Consider the following 22204-nt stretch of genomic DNA (forward strand, 5'->3'; position numbering starts at 1 on the left):
AAATCAGACCACATGACATATCACTCTAAAGCAAATGACCTTTAATTGAGCAGAATGTGAAGCAAACAGTGATTGTCTGAATAAGATAAGTATGTTTGGCCCCCATGCCTGGACGGTGGCTCCCTCATGCTGAGCGAGACAAAATCAAATACTCCTTCATTCTCTTTCAGCTTCAATACAGTTGCACAGGACATAGTCCAATTTAGGAAAAGTATACAGTCCATTTAAATGCATAATGGCATATTAGAAAATATTGTCAACAAGCATTCTGTTTAATCTTTCTACTTTCCATGTCTGCATACAATTAGCAACTCTTAGGGAATGAAGTTTCAAGACTCGGTCTCTTCAGGTGTCTCTGAATCATCTTAACTGGATCTTTAAGTACATATCTGTATTCTGAGAATGAACTAGAAAGACTATTTCCTCTCAGTTTCTTTTGCCTCTCTTTACTTGTGTCACACTAGTTCACACAATTTCATTCCTATATAATTCCTTCTCTTTTAAAAATTTCACTTGATGAAACAATATTTACTAACCTTTCTGTGCATCAGTACAAAGTGGGAGGTAGGGTCCACTGATTATTTTCCCAGTGATCAATATTCTTTCAGATGCCTAATTATCAAAGGAACAAGAAGTCCTAAAGAAAGGCCCTTTAATAATTTTTGACTCACAGGTTTCTATGACTTAAAAAATTATTAATCAGTAGTCATCCTGCTGGTAATAAACTTCTTGTAATTACCCTTCTGGTAATGAACTGCTATGTGTCAGGCAAAGGGCAGCTAGGTATCAAAGTGAATAGAGCTTTGGGATCTGGATTCAGAAAGACTCATCTCCATGAGTTCAAATCTGGTCTCAGATACTAATTACCTGTGTGACCCTGGGCAAGGTATATAAAACTCTGTTTGAATCAGTTCCTTATCTGTAAAAATTAGCTGGAGAAGGAAAAGGCAGACCATTGTGTCTCTATCAAGAAAAACTTCAAAATGGGGTCATGAAGAGTCAGCCACAAACTGCAATTATTGAACAACAAATGTGCCAGGCACTGAGCAAAATGCTAGAAATATTAGAGAAGTTGAACAGCCCAAGCACCTCTTTTCCAAGATGAACCATCAACACCAAATTCTTAAGATTTTTAATGCTCTAATGTCCAGCTTCTTAAACTGTGGTTCACAACCCTACATGGGGTCTTGTACAACATATGAGGATCGTAAAATTATATTTATCAGCAAATGTTTGACTTGTATATCTATTTTATCTACTTACATAATCTATAAACATTTCTCAGCAAAATAGGGGTTGGAACTGAAAAGTTTAAGAAGCCCTCCTCTGACATGGTTAAGCTGAGAACAGGTATATTCCCATTTAATATTCTATAGAGGTCTTGCATATCTAACTTTTCTAAAATTCTATTCAGGGCCTTCATTTTTTTTTTTTTTTTAAATTTTTTTTGGTTAGACTTATCAAGGACTGAGATGAGTAAATCAATATCTCTCACTATTACAGTTTTACTGTTTATTTTTTTCCTGTATTTAGCATCCCTTTAACTGAAAATCTCTATTAACCAATACATCCACATTTCCCCTCTGCAACAATATAATTGATGTGGATAATGATTATGAAATTTCGAGATTCTCAAGTGTTATTCAAAAATTAAATTATGCCATGTGTAGCTTAGTGATTATTTTTTTTTAGCATTTTAATTATATGAAAACTTTTTTTTTCTCTCCCCCTGAGGCTGGGGTTAAGTGACTTGCCCAGGGTCACACAGCTAGGAAGTGTTAAGTGTCTGAGACCAGATTTGAAATCGGGTCCTCCTGAATTCAAGGCTGGTGCTCTATCCACTGTGCCACCTAGCTGCCCCAAAAAGAGATTATTTATCCAAAAATAGTCATAATTTTTTAATACCAATTGGTTTTACAGTTGTAAAACATGTTACTAGGAGGAAAACTTCATTATTACATAATAGGCAGAGTTAAAAAGCAAACTACTTAAACTTTATTGATTTTATCTGAAAGAAGAATTGTGCCTTACCTAACAAATTTTTGGAGGCAAGCAGCTTTGAGAAAACTTGCACTGATATATTATTCTTACAAAAAGTATATTAGACTCATAAATACTTTAATAGTCTAGTCTTTATAATTTAACTGAAAATATTAAGAAATAAATATTTAGCTAAAGGCCTTTTTAGTTTGCCCTCCAGCAAAGTGTATAAATGGTAAAGAATAAAAACCAAGGAAAGAATAAAAATGGATTAAATGTGGTAAACAACTTTAAATAACCATCTTGATGGAAAAAAAATTACACACATTTCAGTAAAACAAGCTTCCTTTGTAATCTTATGTATTTAAAAGCATCATTCTGCCTTAATTTCATCAGAATTGGCTCAGAGGAAATAACATACATATTTAATATGGGTATAGAAATCTATCTTATCCTACAGGAAAATAGGAGGGGAACGGGATATAGGAAGGATGAGGAGGATAATAAAAGAGAGGTCATATTAGGGGAGAGAGTGGTCAATAACAAAATACTTTTGAGGAGGGACAGGGTGAAAGGAGAAAAAGAATAGATGGGAGGGAAATATAGTTATCAACAGTAATTGTAAAAAGAATTTCAAAGCAAATTTTTCTGATAAGGCCTCATTTCTCAAACACTGAGGAAACTGAGTCAAATTCACAAAAACTAAGAGCCATCTCCCAATTGATAAATGATCAAAAGATGTGATCTGTGTCCAAAGGGTTATAAATTCATGCATATCCTTTGACCTAACAAGACCACTAATAGGCATGAATACCAAAAGATTAAAAAAAAAAAAAAAAAAAGGAAAATGACCTTCTTGTACAAAAATTATTCCTCACACCTTTCTTCTTCTCAGGGAAAAAAAAAAAAAAAAAAAAGGAAATTGGGATGTCCATCAACCAGGGAATGGCTCAATAAACTGTGGTATGTGTTTGTGATGGAATAATATTGTTCTGTGGCAAATGATGAATAAAATGATCTCAGAGGAAAAAAAAATCTGGAAAGTCCTCCATGAACCCAAGCAAAGTGAAATGTACTATATATAAAGTAATTGCAATGTTTTAGAATGAGCAATTGTAAAAATGACTTTGATATTCTTAGTAGTACAATCATCCATGACTTCTCTGAAGGACTTATGATGAAAAATTCTATCCATACCCAGAGAAGGAATTAATTGCATTTGAATATAGATTAAAGCATTCTCTCTCTTTTTTAAACTTAATTTTTCTTGAGAATTTTTATTTTCATTAGGGCAGGAGATATGTTTCCTTTCACAACTTGACTTTTATGGAAATGTTTTGTATCACTTCACATGTAGCTTCTTAATTGTGAGTGGGGATAAGAAAGAGCACTTAGAACTCAAAAATTTAAAAAAATGTTAAAAAAATTTTTTTGTTCTAAATCTAACTGGTGAACAAACTAAATAAATAAAAAGAAAAAAAAAGCCAAAACAAAAACAAAATTATCTGAAAAGAGGTTTATAGGCTTTATGAACTACCAAAGGGATCCATGACAAGAAAATAGTTAAAAATCTCAGTATTACAGTATTTGGAATACAGAAAAGGATACTACTACTTATGGCATAGAATCTTAATTAAAAACTATACTTTAATCAATTGTGCTAATTTAATCAATTGAACTTTTCCATGTTCAAGATACTTATGTTATTTCAATTTATCTTGGGATAGAGATATATGAGAGTATAGGAGAGAGGAACACAACGTCAATCTGAATATGTCTGAGTTAGAAATGGTTTGACTTAGAATAATAATAAACCACAAATACTTAGTTTCTTTCAGAGCCCTGCCATACTAAGTAACTAATGTCATCAGAATTCAAGCTACACATATTCTGTTTTGTTTATAAAGGCTTTACCTTCAGCGCATTTCCTGGAAAGAAGATGAATTCATCTGAAAACACATCACGTAGGAAGTCAAAGCAGCTGTAGATGTCCTCTGGAAATAAGTTCATTACCAAAGTTTACAATATTCTTTTTTTCAAGGAAGCCAACAAAATCTTTAGAAAATACTAATTAATCTATGAAATAAAGTGCAACATTTCAAAGAGGACAATGATCCAACTCTTACTCATATACGCCAGAAACAAGAATTTAGTTCTATTCAAAGGAGTTGAAATCATCTATGTGGTAAAATTTACATGAGCCTCCATATCTATTACCAAATTCCCTCAGTACAGCCCAGTTTTTAAATGATTACATCTAATGACAGCTAGATTTCGATTTAAATTGAACTTGTAATCAACAAAGTTTCAGATTGCTCACCAAAGTTCCTTAGAAGTCTCTCATGTTTCCCTTCTAGTTATCCCACACCAATGATTTCCTGATGGAGAAAGAAGGGAACTTCTTTGGATCTCCAGTCACTTACTGCTCTCATCTTCCCTGTATTTTGTCTTTTTTTTTTTTTGGTCATTTTCAGTATATTATATACCGATATACCATTATTTCACTGGATATGACTATTAGGCATACTTTCTTATCTAATGTCTAAGTTCCTTACTGGAACTTGTAGCCTAAAAGATCTACAATGGTATTTAAACAGTAAATAAATGTATTGGTTGAATGATTAATTTTCCATCTCTTATGTATTTTTCAGATGGAAGTGATATTACCTCAATTAATTTGTTTCCTTAGTTGTAAAATGAAGGAATTAAATAAGATGATTCCAAAGATCCCTTGCAACTCTAAACTTGGAAGTGGAAGAAATTATGTGGTTATATACCTGAGCAAGAAGTTTTAAAGTGCCATGGGTAACAACAGGTTCCCTAATTCATATATTTAAATATGTGGCATTATTGAAAAGAGGATATCAAGAAGGCTGAAAACACTACAAATTATGGACAAACTTTTTCCAAACACACAATTATATTCTGGAAAGTTACCTTTCCTGAAACCAGGAGTCATCTGCAGTGATATAGCCACAAAAGAAGGACGGACAAAAATATTAAGCAGCTGATTTCTGTAAGCCACACACATGAGTATAGTGATATGCTGGAAAATGAGTCCTTCAGCATTTCCTGGTTCTTCACTTTCCTCTTTCAGAATCACTTGATCCTTGTTAAAATTGACGATGTTAGAATGTAGAAGAAGGGAAGAATGTATAACTTCATCAGCAGCTATATTATCTGTACATATAAGGACAGAAGATGCAAATAAATGACAAAAGGAAATAGAAGGGACCTCATTCTATGTTTAGTATTATAACTATTTTTTAAGCTCTGAAGGGATTTTTAAACATTCTGTCCTCTAAGGCTTCAGACAATATTTATTACATGTTCTTAAAACATTCCTTTTTGCCAAAAATAAAAATAAAGATGCACCAGGTACCCAAGAATGCTGCATGATTTTGGTTCTAACATTCTGCAAATATTTCTTTTCATCATCTGATCTGTCCAACTGAAATTTTAAAAAATAAACATTGCCACACTTCAACCATCATTTTGACCCATCCATCACAGAAACAATAATAACAGCAACATACAAACCAAAAAAACCCACATAAAACTAAAACTATTTAAAAAGGAATTGATATGTCTTGCTACATAACTTTGGTAAATGATTATGAATACAAAACATAGTTAACATGCCACCTTAGAATCAGAGTTCCCAAAGTTGGGTGCACCATTGGATTTATATATTGGGGGAAATAGTGATGGAAAATGCCTTGATCAAAGAGGCAAAAAGTTTGCATGATTTCTTCCTACTGAGATATCATCTTCAACTAGTACTAGTTCAAAACATGCTTCCTGGATTCATGAAAGAAAATCATGCAAAGATCCTAAGATGCAAATGTTCTAATTTGCACTGAGATGTTTTATATCATCCCCTATTAGTTGATCGGTATATTTCCATGGAAGTTGGACTAGCTGATTGGTAAGATCCCTTGACACCATTATTCTATAATTTATTAATGTATGCCTTAAGAAGGAAATGAAAGTCTGTCAATCTGACAATCTCAATCTGAGGCTCTCTAGGCCTCTATACATCATAAGAAGAACACAGATAAAAAATAAATGATGAAGAGAATACAAAGCTCCAGGATAAAAAAGCAACAGTCTGATGAAAAACTATTTTTGAACTCAAGTCATGTGTTCACACTAAAATAAGACTATTATGTTCTCTCTCACCTTTACTCCATTCTATTACAGATAGTTCAAGAAGCAATCCCATAAAATCACATTGAATCTCATCAACAAAGTTTATGTGGTATTATAGAAAGCAAAGAGACTGTGATCTTGGAATTTAGGAATTATATATATGCTTCACTTCTTTTTCTACCTAAGAGTATATGATGAGAAGGATATTCCTTGTGAAAGAAGCCACTTAAAAACCCATGATGAGCAGGTAGTTGTAGATTTTTTTTTTTATAGATTTGTTAGAGATAATCATAATAACAATAGGTAGAATTTATAAAGGCTACTATGTACTGTGCCAAGTGCTTTACAAGTATTATCATTTGATCATCACAAAAATACCAACAGGTATGTGCTATCTTTTTCTCTATTTCACAGTTAAGGAAACCAAGGCAAATAGAGGTTAATTGACTGCCCAAGACACAGCTTACCACTAATAAGTGTGTGAAGTAGACTGTATACCCCTTGACTATACAGTGCTTCATTAGGCAGGGATATGGGGTGGGGTTAAAGAGGTAAGAAGCTTTGTAAGTAGGATTTGTCTCCATCTGTCTATATTCCCTCAGTTGGGAATTCTTATTATCCTGATTATTTCAGCTGAACCTTTCTCTAAGTTTTATTTCCCTCATTTCCCCAGTCAGAATGTGACCTATTTGAGGACAAGGACTTTATAATTTTTCTTTTTTTTAAAATTACTTTTATAATTATAAAATTATAAAAATTTTTTTGATAGTACATATGCATGAGTAATTTTTTTTATAACATTTTCATTTGTATTCATTTTTCCAAATTTTCCCCTCCTTCCCTCTACTCCCTCCCCTAGATGACAGGCATATATTACGTATGCATGTGTTACAGTATAACCTAGATACAATAAATGTGTGTAAATCCAATTTTCTTGTTGCATGTTAAGAATTGAATTCCGAAGGTATAAGTAACCTGGGTAGAAAGACAGTAGTGCTAACAGTTTACATTCAATTCTTTATCATTTTTCTACTGGTATTCGCATCTAGTGTTTGACATAGTTGATATATAGTAAGCACTTAAATGCTTTTCCATTCTATTCCATGAAGTTATCATAGAAAGCTTTAGATTAGGGAAACTTCAGACAAAACAAAAATAAATGCCTTCCTATAAAAGCAGTTATTCCTAGTTACAAGGGAAGCATTAAAAGGCCCAGACACTGAACCCACATTTTGCAGTAAATGACGGTCCTTTTGCAACTAAAAAGATAATCCCTGCTAGGTTTTGGACATGTAGCTAAGCCAACTTTAAACACACAGCATTTTATATAGTAGACATGCTTCTTCCACAGATTGTTATGACTAGTCTGGAAGAAGATAATTCCAATTAAATTCCTTAAAAGTGCAAATCCAGGAAATTTAAGAATTAAAAAGTCCCTTTCAAGTGCTCCAACTCTTGCTTCACTACATTCAATATTCACAGGATTATGTTCAAAACTGCATAAGAATATTTATAAAACAAGCATTAATCAATGACTGTACAAAGTTTAACAAGTCCTAAGAAGTTTTTTAACAGACTATTTTTCAAAAATGTTGTAGATATTAACTCTATTTTTTTTTTTTTTTTTTTAGGGAAGAAACAAATATTTGTTTTGGGTTTTTTTTTTTTTTTTTTTTTTTTTTTTTTTTGCCTTTCAGTCCAGTGCTTTAAACTCAAGGGATTCTGTACCTCTAACAAGGATCACCATCTTCTTGAATTAAGACATAAAAGGAAAAAAGATGTTCAAACTTTCAACATACCAGGCCAAATTAGAAATCCTCCAAAAGTCTGTGTTAAATCTTTTAGCCAGACAGTCTTTTTAACCAAAATATCAAAGTCCATTCTTGGTAAATTCTGAAGAAATACAGTAGCTACCAGATTCCATGGGTTCAGAACCATATTTTGAATTTGTAGAAGTTCCAGTTTGTATGCAACATGACTAACAAATGCATGCATATCCTCAGAGGGTTTCTGGGGGATGTGTCTAAAAGAAAGAGCCAGAAAAGAGATTACTATCTAGGACAATGTGAATAAAGAAGTGATTGGGAGAGGAAAGAGATCCTGCTCTGCGGGCTACCTTTAAAAAGCTACTTCAGAAAGTACTTTCACAACTTTCAAAACAGAAACATTTTCAACACAACATCTTCTACAATGTCATTCTAGACTTTCCCATTTCTGTTAGGTCTATATGCACTAGAGAGCATGTATTGGCCTATCTTGTACAATCTTGATTAAAGACTTTTTGTATTTTGATAAAGACAAAAACATTTTTTCTTTACAGGCCACAAATATAAACATACACATGTGATTTGTTGGCCAATCAGTTGGCTCTGTAAATAGTCATTAAGTATTTCCTGATATTGGATTTTTTTAGGAGAAGCTAGTAATATACTGACTCTGTCCTATAAAAGAAAAAGCATATCACCTGATCTCTCTTTAACATCTTTATTAATTATTTTAATAATTAATTTATTAATGTCTTAGAATTCTATACCCAGATCTATATCTATTTATATATGTGCATATCTATATCTATGTACACATAAACATACACATATACACACATACATATATACATACATACACATACACATTTTTGTGTGTATGTATGTATATATTTTTTACTGAAAATTATTCTAGGAGTAACAGAAACCTGACCTCCTCACTAACTTGCTATATAAGCAAACCTACTTTTAATCCAAAATGGTGATCATTAGAATCATAATAATCCATATTTTACATTCAGGACAATTTTTTTCAAAAATGTATTAAAACATAGCACTTTAGTACCTGGGAACTAAGTTATATGGACCTCGACTCATTTTCCCATTTGCTATGGATCGGAGTGATAAAGGTTCTCCAAAGTACACATGAATGCTTCCATAATTTTCATTGAGTACTTTCCTTGCTCTCAATAGGCCCTAAAAATTAGAACAAAGGTCAACAACAAAAAAGATAAATATCAATTCAAGAAGCATGAATGTTTTAATAAGAATTACATTATGGCTAACAATTAAGACATTTACTTACAGTTGTTGATTCCTTTGGCTTAGGAACTCCTAGAAGTTCATGTGCATATAGAGTTTCTTCTAATGGCCTATCATAACTGATGCTAATTGGAACCAGGTAGGTGTCAAAAACTTCCCTTTTAAAAAATGGTTCCATTACAATATTGAGAAGACCTATAAACAGAAGAAAATGTCTCATGCTACCTGATGATAAATAATCAAATTAAATTATAAGTCATAATACAAACAAAAATATATATTTAAATATATTCTAAGCCAACAATAAAAACACACACATACACAACACTGAACTCTAATACTTTGTTCATGGAAGAAGAGAAATGTTTTATGAAATACCAGAATTAAAGAGTTATGTCTAATATATGTAATATTTTTCATTCTCTTCAAGATCAACCTAATTCTCTTATAATGATCTAGTCTACAACTTGAGTTACCTAATTTGGGAGTCAAGGTTTTAGCAGAACGGCTTCTTGTTCCTTCAAGGAAAAATTCAACTGGAGCATAACCATTCTTAAAGAGAGAGAGAGAGAGAGACAGAAGAAAACAATAACCCAGTGTCAGTAATCAAAGAAACAAATAATTATTTTTATTCCTTTTCTCAAGTTCCCTTCTTCAGTCCTCCAACTAATATTTAACAAAGGATTTATATTTATTGTTAATCAAGGGAATTGCACTGATCAAACACAAACTTATGTGTCCCAAACAGAAAAGATGGCCAATTCATTTAGCAGACCCAAAGCATTTTAACGACATCTAATAAAAAACTTGAATGAAAATTTTCAACCGAATTTTTACATGAAATGTTTGATAATTAATTATATTTACCCGTAACATGGTTTTTACATATTCAGAAAACACAGTCCAATAGAGTTTATTTCCACCAAACGTACGTCGCATGAAAAAAGCACCTGACATTCGCAGCAGCTCACCCACCAATTTCATTCCCAGGAAGTCTAAAAACACATAACATTAACATCAATGTTCATTCACAAGTACAAGTTGGTTTTTCTAAAGATAGGAACACAGCCAAAAGTGAAAGATGATACTATGTAGTTTTACTATGATAATTAACATCAGTAAGAAGCTAAGTCTAATAGAAGGATGGGAAATCAAAGTCTATGGGCCAGATATGATCTAGAAATGGTTTTTCTGATCAATCCTTTACAACACTAATCACCACTATGTCCAGCCTGAAGTCAGCACTGATAGATGGCTTAACTTATAAACAATTTACAAAGTTCTTTGTTTACAACAATCTTAATGGGGTCTTCTTGATCCCAAAGTGAGACCTTCAACATAAATATTTTTTACTTACTTTAATTAGGCTGCCATGCCTTGTGCAACCTATTATTACTCCTACTCCTTTTTTCCCTTCTATCATCATCCTCATTACAGCTAACAATCATATAGCATTTTGAAGTTTGCAAAACACTTTATATAATTTAGTTCATTTGAGCTTCACAATAACCCTGTGAGATAAATGCAATTATTATCTTTATAGATAAGGAGATTAAGAATGAGACAGCTGCAATGACTTGCTTGCCCCAAATCAGTAATTGATTTTCCTAATTCCAAGTCTAGTACTCTTATCTACCTAGCTGTCAATTGGGCTAAAACATTTGTCCACTAACAAACTGGATTATGGATTCAATAAAAAGAGGCAGATCTGATCTCAACTCTCAAAAACTTAGGTAAGATCCTTAATAGCTGAATGCTTCAGTGTCTCCAATTGTCAGATAAAGATCTTCACAGGGAACAAAGAATATTTGAAAAGTAACGCTGGCAGTAACATTTTAACTTTATTAAGTACATCTACTATTTATGTATTTCCATAGTTGTCTCCCTCATTAGCACTCTGCTTTTTTAATGTCTACTTTGAACATGATTTGTTAGTAGCAGAATACTTGCCCATTCCTGCTGCAATGACAGGTACAGGTAAATCATAGGTGTATAAAACATAAGACAGCATCAAAAAATCAATATAACTTCTATGACTAGGCAGCAGAACGACTGGATGCTCCTGAATAGCCCGTTGTAGCTTTAAAATAAGACAAAAATAGTACAATTTTAGTTATATTTGCTTTATAAATTGTCTCAAATAAGAAAAGGAAGGAATAGGATAGAATGTCTGTGAATGGACTAGAAATACACTGCCAGTCTATGATCCATTTGGATTCATGTCCTCTATTCTATCTCCAAATTTCCACTTAACCTGAATTGACATTAAAAATACTATTTCAAGGATCCAATTCAGTAATTTCCCAAGCATAAGAAAACTGAAGATTTATAGTCTCATAGTTCAAGTACTAGAAAGCTTTCTCTAGGACAAAAATACTCATAGAAATCTAAGATCAGTTCAATTGTGGAATTCTACATCTACACTTGGCACTAGATACAACAAAATTTAAAATTAACCCAGCTATAGATAATAGCATAGAGAAACAAAAAATTACAAAAGCAGCCTACATATTAAAAAATATTTAATCTATAATTTAGGTTATATCAAAGATAGAATTAACTAAAGGAACTGAATGATGGCTTGTATTCTAAAACCTCTATAGAGGGTAGCTGTCCCCCTTGTCTAGAATACACAGACTCCTCACCCTTGCTTCTTAGAATATCTGGTTTTCTTTCTTTCTTTCTTTTTTTTTTTTTTTTTTTTTTTTTACTGATCAGGGAACTCATTTAAGATTGGACCTGATTTGAGAAGATGACCTGGTTTTTGGTATTTGGGTGAGTAAAGCAACAGAGAAATTTGTAAATCATCTTGCCAACAAAATTTTTTTTTTTTTTTTTTTTGCAAAAGTGAATTTCTAACAATTAAATATCCTCTACAACTCCTAATGCTACCTTACACTTTTTACTCCCTATTATATCTCCCCCCTTTCCAATTTTTAAATTCCATTTTCAAATAATATAACCTTTATTCAAACTACAGTTCTGACAACTTGATGTCAAGGGTGTGGAAGAAGCGCCACCTACCTTACACTGTTAAATAAACCCATCAACCAGACATGTGACCATTGGAGACCCAGATAAAAACTGTAGTTGTAATAAGGAAGTTTCTGTTAAGAATAAGAGTTGAAGGCTGGTATCTTCTACAGGGCCATGTGAATGATAGAGACTTAGGATTTGAAGAGGTCCTAAGTCTACTTCACAGACTCTTGATTAGATTAGGAAGTGAATTCATAAATGTAAAAAGAATAAGAGAAAATTGTTAAAAAGGAAAGCAAATGAAGTAAATGAAAAAGGGAGGCTGAAAGGTCTGAAAAGACAATAAGAGATTGAGCAGTTGTCTGAACAAGTACCCATATCAAAATACACTCCAAAAAAAAATAAGCTGTCATGATCATGAGATTCTCTTCTGACTAATCTTTGTGGCTCATTCTATTACTTAATCACAATTTCTTTTTGCTAACTAGTTTTTTTAGATATCATACCTAAGCAGAAAGTTATAAATACGAATTATGACTGGCTGAGGGGCAGACCCACCTTTTGAAATTAAATGTTTATGCCAATACTCACTCTCTGAATACCTTCTTCATTCACACACACCTTCTTGTAAATACGTTTAAACACTTTACTCAAACTGAAAGCAAAAAATCGGATGGCTCCCAAACGCAATTTGTGAGCCATCTCATCCAGGATTACAGAAGCTTCCTCTTGAATTATATCAGCGGATTCATGTGTTTCCTTGGATATCTGGACAGAAAGAGAAAAGGAGTCACTTCTGAAGAAATAAGCATAGATATCCTTTTCTTTCAAATAAAGATTGAAATATGAGATGAAAGGGCAATTAAATAGTGCAGTAGAGTGCTGGGCCTGAAATCAAGAAGACTCATATTCCCGAGTTTAAGTCCTGCCTCAGACACTTACTAGATATGTAATCCTGGGCAAGTCATTTAACCCTGTTTGCCCTCAGTTCTCTAAAGCAAGCTGGAGAAGGAAATTGCATATCACTCCAGTATCTTTGTCAAGAAAACTTCAAATGAGGTCAGTAAGAATTCGACATGACCGAAACAACTGAATTACAAAATGAGATGAAAAGGACCTGAACCAAAGGAGAAAGCAGAATATTAAATCTTTGTCATTTTACTTTTCTCAGTTCTACCAACTCTTTCAAATTCATCTTCTTGGGGCAGCTAGCTGGTGCAGTGGCTAGAGCACCACCCCTGAAGTAGGAGGACCTGAATTCAAATCTGGTCTCAGACACTTAAACACTTCCTAGCTGTGTGACTCTGGACAAATCACTTAACCTCAATTGTCTCAGCAAAAAAACAAATAAATTCATCTTCTTTTCTCTAGTACCCTCATCACCATAATTATCTTTCCTCTAAACTCTTGTAATCTCTTCCTAATCAATTTCTGACCTATAATCTTACCTTCTTTCCCCTGCAATCTACCTTACTCTGCTCCATATTAGTTTTCCTGAAGCACAATTCTGGTTATGCCATCCCACTGTTCAAAAACCTTCATTAGCTTTCTATTGCCCATCAAATAAAGTGCTCTGACAATTTATCTGCTTCCTCCTTTTTTAGCCTTATTTCCCAGCATTCCTTTTCATGTAATCTGTTTCAAATAAATGTAGGTCTAATCAGCTGTTCCCCATATACACCTACCCCAATGTCTTTATACATGCTCTTTCTCTCTTCCAAATTCTAATCTAACTCTTTACCAATCTTCAAAGTCTAATTCTCCTGTCTATACCTTTCTATTATTTGTTCAGTGGAAGGCACTGTCTGTCCTATGAGCTACAGCCCTTGCTTATTTTCTCTTCACACCATTTCTTCTCATCACACCAGCGGCTGGCCAAAGGTTTCCCCTCATTTTCACCATGTAAATAACCCACAATCTTTGTTTTTAATGTGATGTTTTTAATATGATTTGCTCATGGCAATGATGCACTTTCATTGTTTTTTGGATACTTTTCAATCTCAATTCTTCAAAGACTGCAGGGTTCTATGATTCAAAGACAAATATAACAACACTAAAAAAATACTGAAATTAAAAATATGGGTCTTTGTTTCAGAGAGAAACTTGGAGTCATTAATCAAGCAACAAGCATTTAATTAGTTGTTTACTATGTGTCAGGCACTCTGCTATGCATTGAGAATAAAAAAAGTTCCCATCTTCAAGGAACTTATATGCCAACAGAGGAGATAATCTATATAAATCAGAATATATAAGATAAATAAAGAGTAGATAGAAAATAACATTAGAGGAAATGGCATTAATAATTGTGGGTACTAGGAAAGTCTTTCTAGAACCCAGCTTCTTAAACTACAGTTTAAGATCTCATATGGGGTCTCGTAACTAAATGTGAGGGTCACAAAATTATGATTTATTATCAGTAAATGTTTGATTTGAATACCCATTTTATATACCTATATATCTGGGGTCATGTAAAAATTTCTCAGGCAAAAAGTAATTACAAGTGGAAAAAGTTTAAGAAGCTCTGTTCTAAAAGAGGTGAGTTTTGAATAGAGTTTTAAAGGAAACCAGGAATTCTAAAAATCCAAGGCTGATAGGGAAAGCAATCTAGACATAAGAAACTGCTAGTGCAAAAGCAAAGAAAGGAATAGGATATGGAATGTCATGTGTAAGAAATAGCAAGTAAGTCTGTATGGCTGAACAGGAGAGGATACTGAGTGTAGTAAAGTGTAAGATTGGGAAGGTAGAAAGAAGGTCAAATTGTAAAAGCTTTCAAAACCAACAAAGAATTGTGTTTAGGAAAATCACTTTGGCAACTGAACTTATAATAGATTAGAGTGATGGGGAAACTGAACAGTCTAGGACAAAGGTTAGCAAGGGCCTGAAATAAAGTGGCAGTTGGGTAAATAGAGAAAAATGGAAAGATATAAGATATAGGGAAAGAAATTAGACAGCTAAAAAGGAATTAAGTATAATCAAGTTTTAAACCTGGGTTATGGAGAGGGCAGTGTGCCCTCAATAGGGGAGAAGATTGAGGAGAAAAGTAATGAGTTGTTTTGGACCTAGTGAATATGAGATGTCTATGTTTAAAATGTCTAACAGGCAGTTGATAACAGGAAGCTGAATCTCAGGAGAGAGAAGAGGAGTGGATAAACAGATATAGGAATCATCAGAACATAGAGCAAAACTGAACCCATAAGAACTAAGATCACAAAATAATAGAGTTTATATCAAGAAAAGAGAAGATAACTCAGGATAGAGCCCTGAGGGATATTAGTGGGTGTTACATGGATTTAGATCCTACCTCAGACACTTAAATGGCTGGATAAAACATTTAACCTTTCAGAATTTCAGTTCCCTCACCTATAAAATTAACAGAATTGTTGTGAGTTCAATTAAGATCATTTAAATAAAGTACTTTGCAAGTTTTAAAGCACTATATATAGAAGCTATTATTATTATTTTTCAATTGTTTGTTGTCCTACTCTTGGTTTTATGTTCAAGGACTAAACTTTAACGATAGAGGAGAAACTATCTGTACTGAAACATTCCTAGCAGCATCATTAAAATAAAGCTACAACAAAATCCCATTCCATCTGTCTTCTGATTGCTAAAGCACTGAATAATTTATGGTATATGACTATAATGAAATGTTATTCCACTATAAGAAGGGAGGGGGAACTCACAAAAGATATAAGGAAACAGGGATTCATTTAAAGTGATGTAGAACAGCGATATTATAATGATGATTAACTGTTAAAGACTGTTACTCTGATCAAGCCAATGATCAAAGACAGTCTTAATGGACCCATGATGAGAAGTGCCATCTACCTCCAAAGAGAGACATGTGTGAACTGAGTGCTGATTGATTCGAAATTTTTCATTTTATTTTTCTTACCTTTTTTTTTTTGGGGGGGGGGGGAGGAATGGCTTATAAAGAAATATTTCATGTTTTGCATGACTTCACATATTTAATAGGTATCATATTGTTTACCTTCTCAGTGGAGGGACTAGACGAAAAGAGCAAATTTGAAACTCAAAAGTTTTTTTTTAATGTTAAAAATTAAGTAATAAAATTAAAATTTTAAGTGGACACAGGACAAAAAGAGCAAAATGAAACAAAAACTGCACATTGAGTACAACATAGCAATAAAATCCACAATCTCAGACTACATAAGAAAAAAAAGCAAGTTTAGAAAGAGATATGGCAGCTAAGATAGTTTTGTGATTTTACTGCTAAAATAAACACTTTTACCTTTTCTGTAGGAACTACAAACAAGAGAAGTTTACAAGTTTCAAGTATAATTGTTTTCTTCCTCTTGTTTGTGTACTTGAATGTCTATGTTATTGCTTATAAAGTTTATGTCAAATTACTTTTAGTAAATTTTACTAAAATGCTACTTGCAAGAGTTTTACTATTCTATAGCTTCACTCATAATTCATGTTAACTATTACTTTTAGACCACAGATGCTTAACCCCGGCTTCATGGACTTCTTTAACAAAATATTTTGGTAATTGTATTTCATATGATTGGTTTCCTTTGTGATCCTGTGTATTTTATTTTATGCATTTACAAACATTCTGAAAAGGAGCACATAAATTTTTCCAGATTGCCACACAGATCCATGACACAAAAAGGTTAAAGATCTTTAGCCTAAATCAAAACTCTCTTCCCAGCCAGCATTCCTTAAAATAAGTTATGTCCTCCTCAAAGAAAGTAAGTTTTTTGAGGGTAAGGACTATCTCTATTTTATTCTTTTATTCTCAGATAGTAGCACAGTAACCTGGCACATAAATGTTTGTTTATTTACTTACATGACTCACAATTTTAACAGTATCCTCACCCTTATTTCCACAATGAACCTACCCCCACCAAAAAAAAAAAAAAAAAAAAAAAAAAAAAAAAGTTAAGCAAAAACATCCCAAATGGTAGTCTCATCTGACAGTATATACAATATTGTCTTAGCAGTCTCCCACTTTTATACAATATTGTCTTAGCAGTCTCCCACTTTTGATTCAAGAGAAGCATTTTCTTATCTATGATGCAGAACTGTCCTTGGTTTCCCCATTACTCAGTACTCAGTATTTTCATTTACATGATTGAAGATACTGAATATATTGTTCTCTTGTTTCTATTTCTGTTGCTCTGGATCATTTTATACAAGTCCCCCCATTTTTATGAATTCCATTTATTCAAAATTTCTTACTACACAAAAACATTACGATACATTCTTATCTCACAGTTTTTCCTGCTATTCATCATTTAGTTTCAATTTCTTAACTGTCATAAAAAGGAATATTATAACTATTTGATATCTATTGGATCTTTGTTTCAGTCTTTGTCTTCCTTGGGAGCATATGCCTAGTAAAAAAATATGAACAAGTCAAAGGGTATGAACAATTTGGTTTGACATAATTCTGTTTTAGATTAAGAGAAAGTTGGCATTTAAATCAGGAAACAAGATTAGGGAAAAGAACAGACTCTCACCATCCACTATTCAAAAACAAATAGTCTTTTATAGAAATAACAACAATAATAACAATAATCTCTCATTTATATAGTATCTACTCTTTGCCAAGCATTGTGATAAACATTTTACTTACCTGATCCCTGAAACAACCCTTTGAGGTAATTTCCATTTTACAGTTGAGGAAAATAGGGCAAACAGTAATTAAGTGACTTGCCCAGGGTCACATAGCTAACAAGTGTCTGAGGTCAAATTTGAACTTAGTTTGTTCTGACTCTAACCACAGCTCAGCTATCAAGGAAAATGGCAACAAGAATGACATGATACTCTGAAAAGAGTAAGTATTTAATGAACATCTGGTGAATTAAATTGGGATGTGGAGATAATTCAGGATAGCAAAAGTTAAGAGTCAAAAAGTTCCCAGCAATGGAAGAATGGAGTGAAGAGTAGATCCTTATTTCTCTTCTCTGGGTACCAAAACAAAGAAAGCAACTGAACTACAGAGTCTGAAATCAAGATTAATCTAAAACAGGGAACTCAAATAAATTGATTTAAATAATTCTAGACATTTAGAAGACAAAGAGCAAAATAAAAACATCCAAGGGTACTCATTGAACACCTAAGAAACAAAATGTTGCGGATATCTGATTCTAGTAATGATAGGAACCACTCACCTGCTTGATAATATATTGAACCTCCTCAGATTTTAGAACACAACGTTTAATTTTATCTGGTTTGCAAGGGCAAAGCCCCTTGTAAACAGTAGGTGTATAGCATTTCATTGCATATTTCAGGTCACTGAAATGCCTTCTCTCTTCCAACATATCTTCAAATTCATCCCACTTTTTAAGTTCTTTCTGTTGTAAGGGACAAAAGAAAGAAAACACTGAGAATATGATCTTAAATTCAAGCTGACAATTGTAGGGGTAAGTTTTTATTTCTAAGTCATCTATAATGATTATTACATGATAAGAAATATTTTCTCCCTGTAGATAAATTCTTATATTTGTTCTGATGTAAAATTTATTTGTAAATATGATTAGGTCTAGCAAATATATGCTGAACTACCATTAATATTCTCTATAATAGTGTTAGGATTATTACTAGGTGCTAAATCATTGGAATGGATATAATTATCTAATTTAGCATAGTACTTAACAATTCTCTAGTTGAGAGTTCAAACCTTTAAAGGAGTTTACACCTTTAAAGGAGCTTGCTCATTAGTTCTTTAAGGAGTTCCCACAAGCCCATGGAGTACCCACAAGTCCATTCTCTGAGAGGATATAAGGAGCCAAAATTGAGTGGGGCAGTCAGTCTGGATTGAGTCAAGATTTCATTCCCATATCTACCTTTGTGCTGGCTGGAGGCTTTGGATTCAGAGGGAGCTAGAGACTGAAACTAACTGGGCCCCAGGAAAAGAGTCAAGACTTTGAAGGACACAATATAGGATCTGGACTTTAACTCCTGGCTGCATTTTAGGGATTACTGGTACTGGAACTAAAACTAAGGCTGCTTCCAGAAACTCTCCAGGAAACCTGCCCCCAAGAGACGATTGTAACTTAGAGAAACAGAACACTTACATTTACAATCTAGAGAGAAACAGAACAAGAAACCTCCTCCCAGGGAAAGATCACAATTTAGAAACAACAGAACTTTACACAATAGGATTGAGGAACCTTTTTTCTGCTAAGGACCATCTGAATATTTATAACATCACATCACTCAAGGGCTATATAAAATTATCAATTTATAGAATTCAAGCAATGGGAGGTTGATAATACCTAGCTTTCAGCTCATCATCCCCTGCTGTTGTCTTAATAAATGATTTCTCCAGTTTCATATCACCTGAGAGCTAGACCTTCCCCATTCCTGCTCTATAGTATCATCATTCTGCCAATACATCAAATAAAAGTTTTAGAGAAAAACTGGATCAAGAGAATCAACACTCATTTTGGTAAAACTTAACAAGTATAGTATTAACGAAATTCCAGCTATTTGATTGAACCATATTATTTCTGCCTTTACAATGTTCTAGGTTTTATTTTCCAGTGAAAAAGTTATCATAACCTGCCATTTCTTCATAAATATGTCAGTTGATCTTATAGACTATTTGGCTAGCAATACAGAATTATCATTTCCATAACATGGTATTCCCTGTTGTGGTTTCAACATATTATGGTTTGGCATAAGAAATTAAATGGGAATTTTAAGGGAGTTCTGCAGAGCAAAAGACGACATCAAAAGGCTGACCCAGAGTCTAAAATCAAATACTTAAGCCAAACTTTACAATAAGGTACTAGAAACACTCCAAAAAAAGAAAAAAAAAATTATACTACTTCTCTGGTCAAAGGCAGGGCCAAAATATCTTAAGTGGATTTTCCAGATTTAGGGGGAGCACCTAACTGCCTAGATATGAAAGGGATAACTTATATCATAGGATGAAATGCAAAAAACACTATGTGTGACCATGGACAAAGTGATTTTTACCTCTCTGATGCTAGTTGCCTCATTTGTAAAATGAGCATAAAAATTTACAACCTATTTTTTTTAAATTTTATTATATATATATATATATATATATATATATATATATATATATATTTTATAATATTATCCCTTGTATTCATTTTTCCAAATTACCCCCCCTCCCTCTATTCCCTCCCCCCGACGACAGGCAATACCATACATTTTACATGATACACAACCTATCTTATGGGCTTGTTGTGAAGAAAATGCTTTGTAAATGCAACTAAGTAAACAAATGCATTATAAATATATGTGATATACATAGGAATATATTTATATAGTGCATTTAGATAAACAAAAGTTTTATATAAACTATAAATCACCATATAAATACAAACTATTATCAGACAATATTGTATATAGAGGCATAATTTACAAAATTAATAAAATTGAAACACCAATACAGTAGTCTTGAAATTGTCATCAGTTATTTTCTTGTTCTTTTAATTCAATTTTATTTTATTTTCAGTTCTAAATTCTCTCCCTCCCTCACCTACTAAGAAGAAAAGAAATAGAAAGCACTTTACAAATGTTAAGTCATACCTAATAAATTTCCACATTAGCCATGTTCCGAAAAGAAAAGAAAAAGCAAGAGGAAAAAAAATATGCTTCAATATATACTTTGAGTCCACCAGTTTTTTTATCTGGAGGTGAACAGCATTTTTTCATCATGTATTCTTTGGAATTGTGGTATGTCATTGTTTCCATTTTATAACTAAACTTGTTTTAAATGACTACTTGAAATTTTACTACTAGCTCACCTCTATTTCAAAAGAGTTTAATTTTTAAAAAGTAAGTCAAAGTGTGGGGATAAAACTTATACAATTAAATTAAGGTATGCACAAAAGGTAAGATTTGCACATTAATTAAAAAAAAAAATCTGAGGTAATAATAAAAAGGAGGCTAAAATTGTCCTTAGACGACAAACTTCTTATATGGGATCTGGCAAACTGGTATAATCAATAACTTTTTTTGTTCCTTTCTCTCTTTGTTGGCAATCCTATCCCAACTTTTTTTCCCTCCCTTTCATCACCCTCTCCCATTGGGGGAAAAAAAAATCTCTAACAAATACTCAGCCAAGTAAAGCAACAGTGTCAAAGAAGGAAGAACAAGAACAAGAATAAAAAAAAACCACAGCTGGGCAGTATTATTCATCATTAGTCCTATAGAACAATAATTAGGTCATCAATTAGTGCTTTAAGTCATTAAAAGGTTTTGTTTACCTTTACAATATTCCTCATTATCTCATATTCCTTTATAAAAGTCTCTTAATACAAGGACTATGGAAATGGTGGGTAATCTTTGGGTGGAATTTTGGAATAAGAGAGTTCAGGGAGAAGGAAATAAGGAATTGTGGTTAGGGGATGGAGAATGGAGCCTGGATAATTGTGGTTTGAGGAGTTTTGAATCTTTGAATAAATAGAGGGTTGCTGGTTTTCACTGATTGGAAGATGTTTTGAGAAATAGCAGCTTCTCAGGGAAGGTGAGAGATCAAGCAGGAGACAATAGTGCCATAAAATGGAAGTTCACAGTTCAGTGGTCCTCAAACTTTTAAAATAGGGGGCCTGTTCACTGTCCCTCAGACTGTGGGAGAGCCAGACTATAGTAAAAACAAAAGCTCACCCTCTGTCTCCACCCCTCAGCCCATTTGCCATAACTCATCGGGCTTCATAAACGTCCTCAGGGGGCATGTGGCCCGCAGGCGTAGTTTAAGAACCCCTGGTTTAGATGGTCAGATCAGAGGGCCTGTTTCACAACTTTTCACTCCAAAAGGTTAGTGATTAAGCAAAAGACAGTGGAGCAGGAGATGAAAGATCTACTTTCTATCCACTTTTCTTCTTCCCTAAAGGGACAGGTATAGTAGCAGAAGGTCTTTAAAGAGCAGGTTGCTCTTCTTTGCATGGGAGGCTCTTCATATCTTAGGCAAGAAATCAGGCAGGCAGTTGGAAACAGAATTCTTGTGAACAGGGACAAGCTGTGTTTGAGGCAGATGGAAGTCACTCGACCCTACGGCACCTTTTTTCAGGGGAAACGCACAATAGGAGATGGAAGACTTAGTCAGAGGAATAATCAACAGA

At 33.2% G+C, this 22204-nt stretch overlaps 1 protein-coding gene across 4 annotated transcripts in view; it reads right to left on the bottom strand.

Annotated features, from left to right (window-relative positions):
* The window catches only part of GNPAT (glyceronephosphate O-acyltransferase), a 41777-nt gene that overhangs the window by 6830 nt on the left and 12743 nt on the right, over positions 1 to 22204 (bottom strand). For 2 of the 4 annotated variants that reach the window (XM_074262339.1, XM_074262340.1), the window contains exons 2-11: positions 18275 to 18457; positions 12726 to 12902; positions 11109 to 11238; positions 10026 to 10153; positions 9635 to 9710; positions 9202 to 9353; positions 8962 to 9092; positions 7932 to 8155; positions 4918 to 5160; positions 3895 to 3974 (exon numbers count right to left, since the gene is read on the bottom strand). In XM_074262339.1, the coding sequence (XP_074118440.1) occupies positions 3895 to 3974; positions 4918 to 5160; positions 7932 to 8155; positions 8962 to 9092; positions 9202 to 9353; positions 9635 to 9710; positions 10026 to 10153; positions 11109 to 11238; positions 12726 to 12902; positions 18275 to 18457 (1524 nt within the window). Of the gene's footprint in view, positions 1 to 3894; positions 3975 to 4917; positions 5161 to 7931; positions 8156 to 8961; positions 9093 to 9201; positions 9354 to 9634; positions 9711 to 10025; positions 10154 to 11108; positions 11239 to 12725; positions 12903 to 15435; positions 15495 to 16947; positions 16996 to 18274; positions 18458 to 22204 lie in introns of all 4 variants that reach the window. The other 2 variants (XM_074262342.1, XM_074262341.1) reach the window with 2 other exon arrangements.

This window comes from Sminthopsis crassicaudata, chromosome 4 (genome assembly GCF_048593235.1).
Source record: "Sminthopsis crassicaudata isolate SCR6 chromosome 4, ASM4859323v1, whole genome shotgun sequence".
NCBI classification, from domain to species: Eukaryota; Metazoa; Chordata; class Mammalia; order Dasyuromorphia; family Dasyuridae; genus Sminthopsis; species Sminthopsis crassicaudata.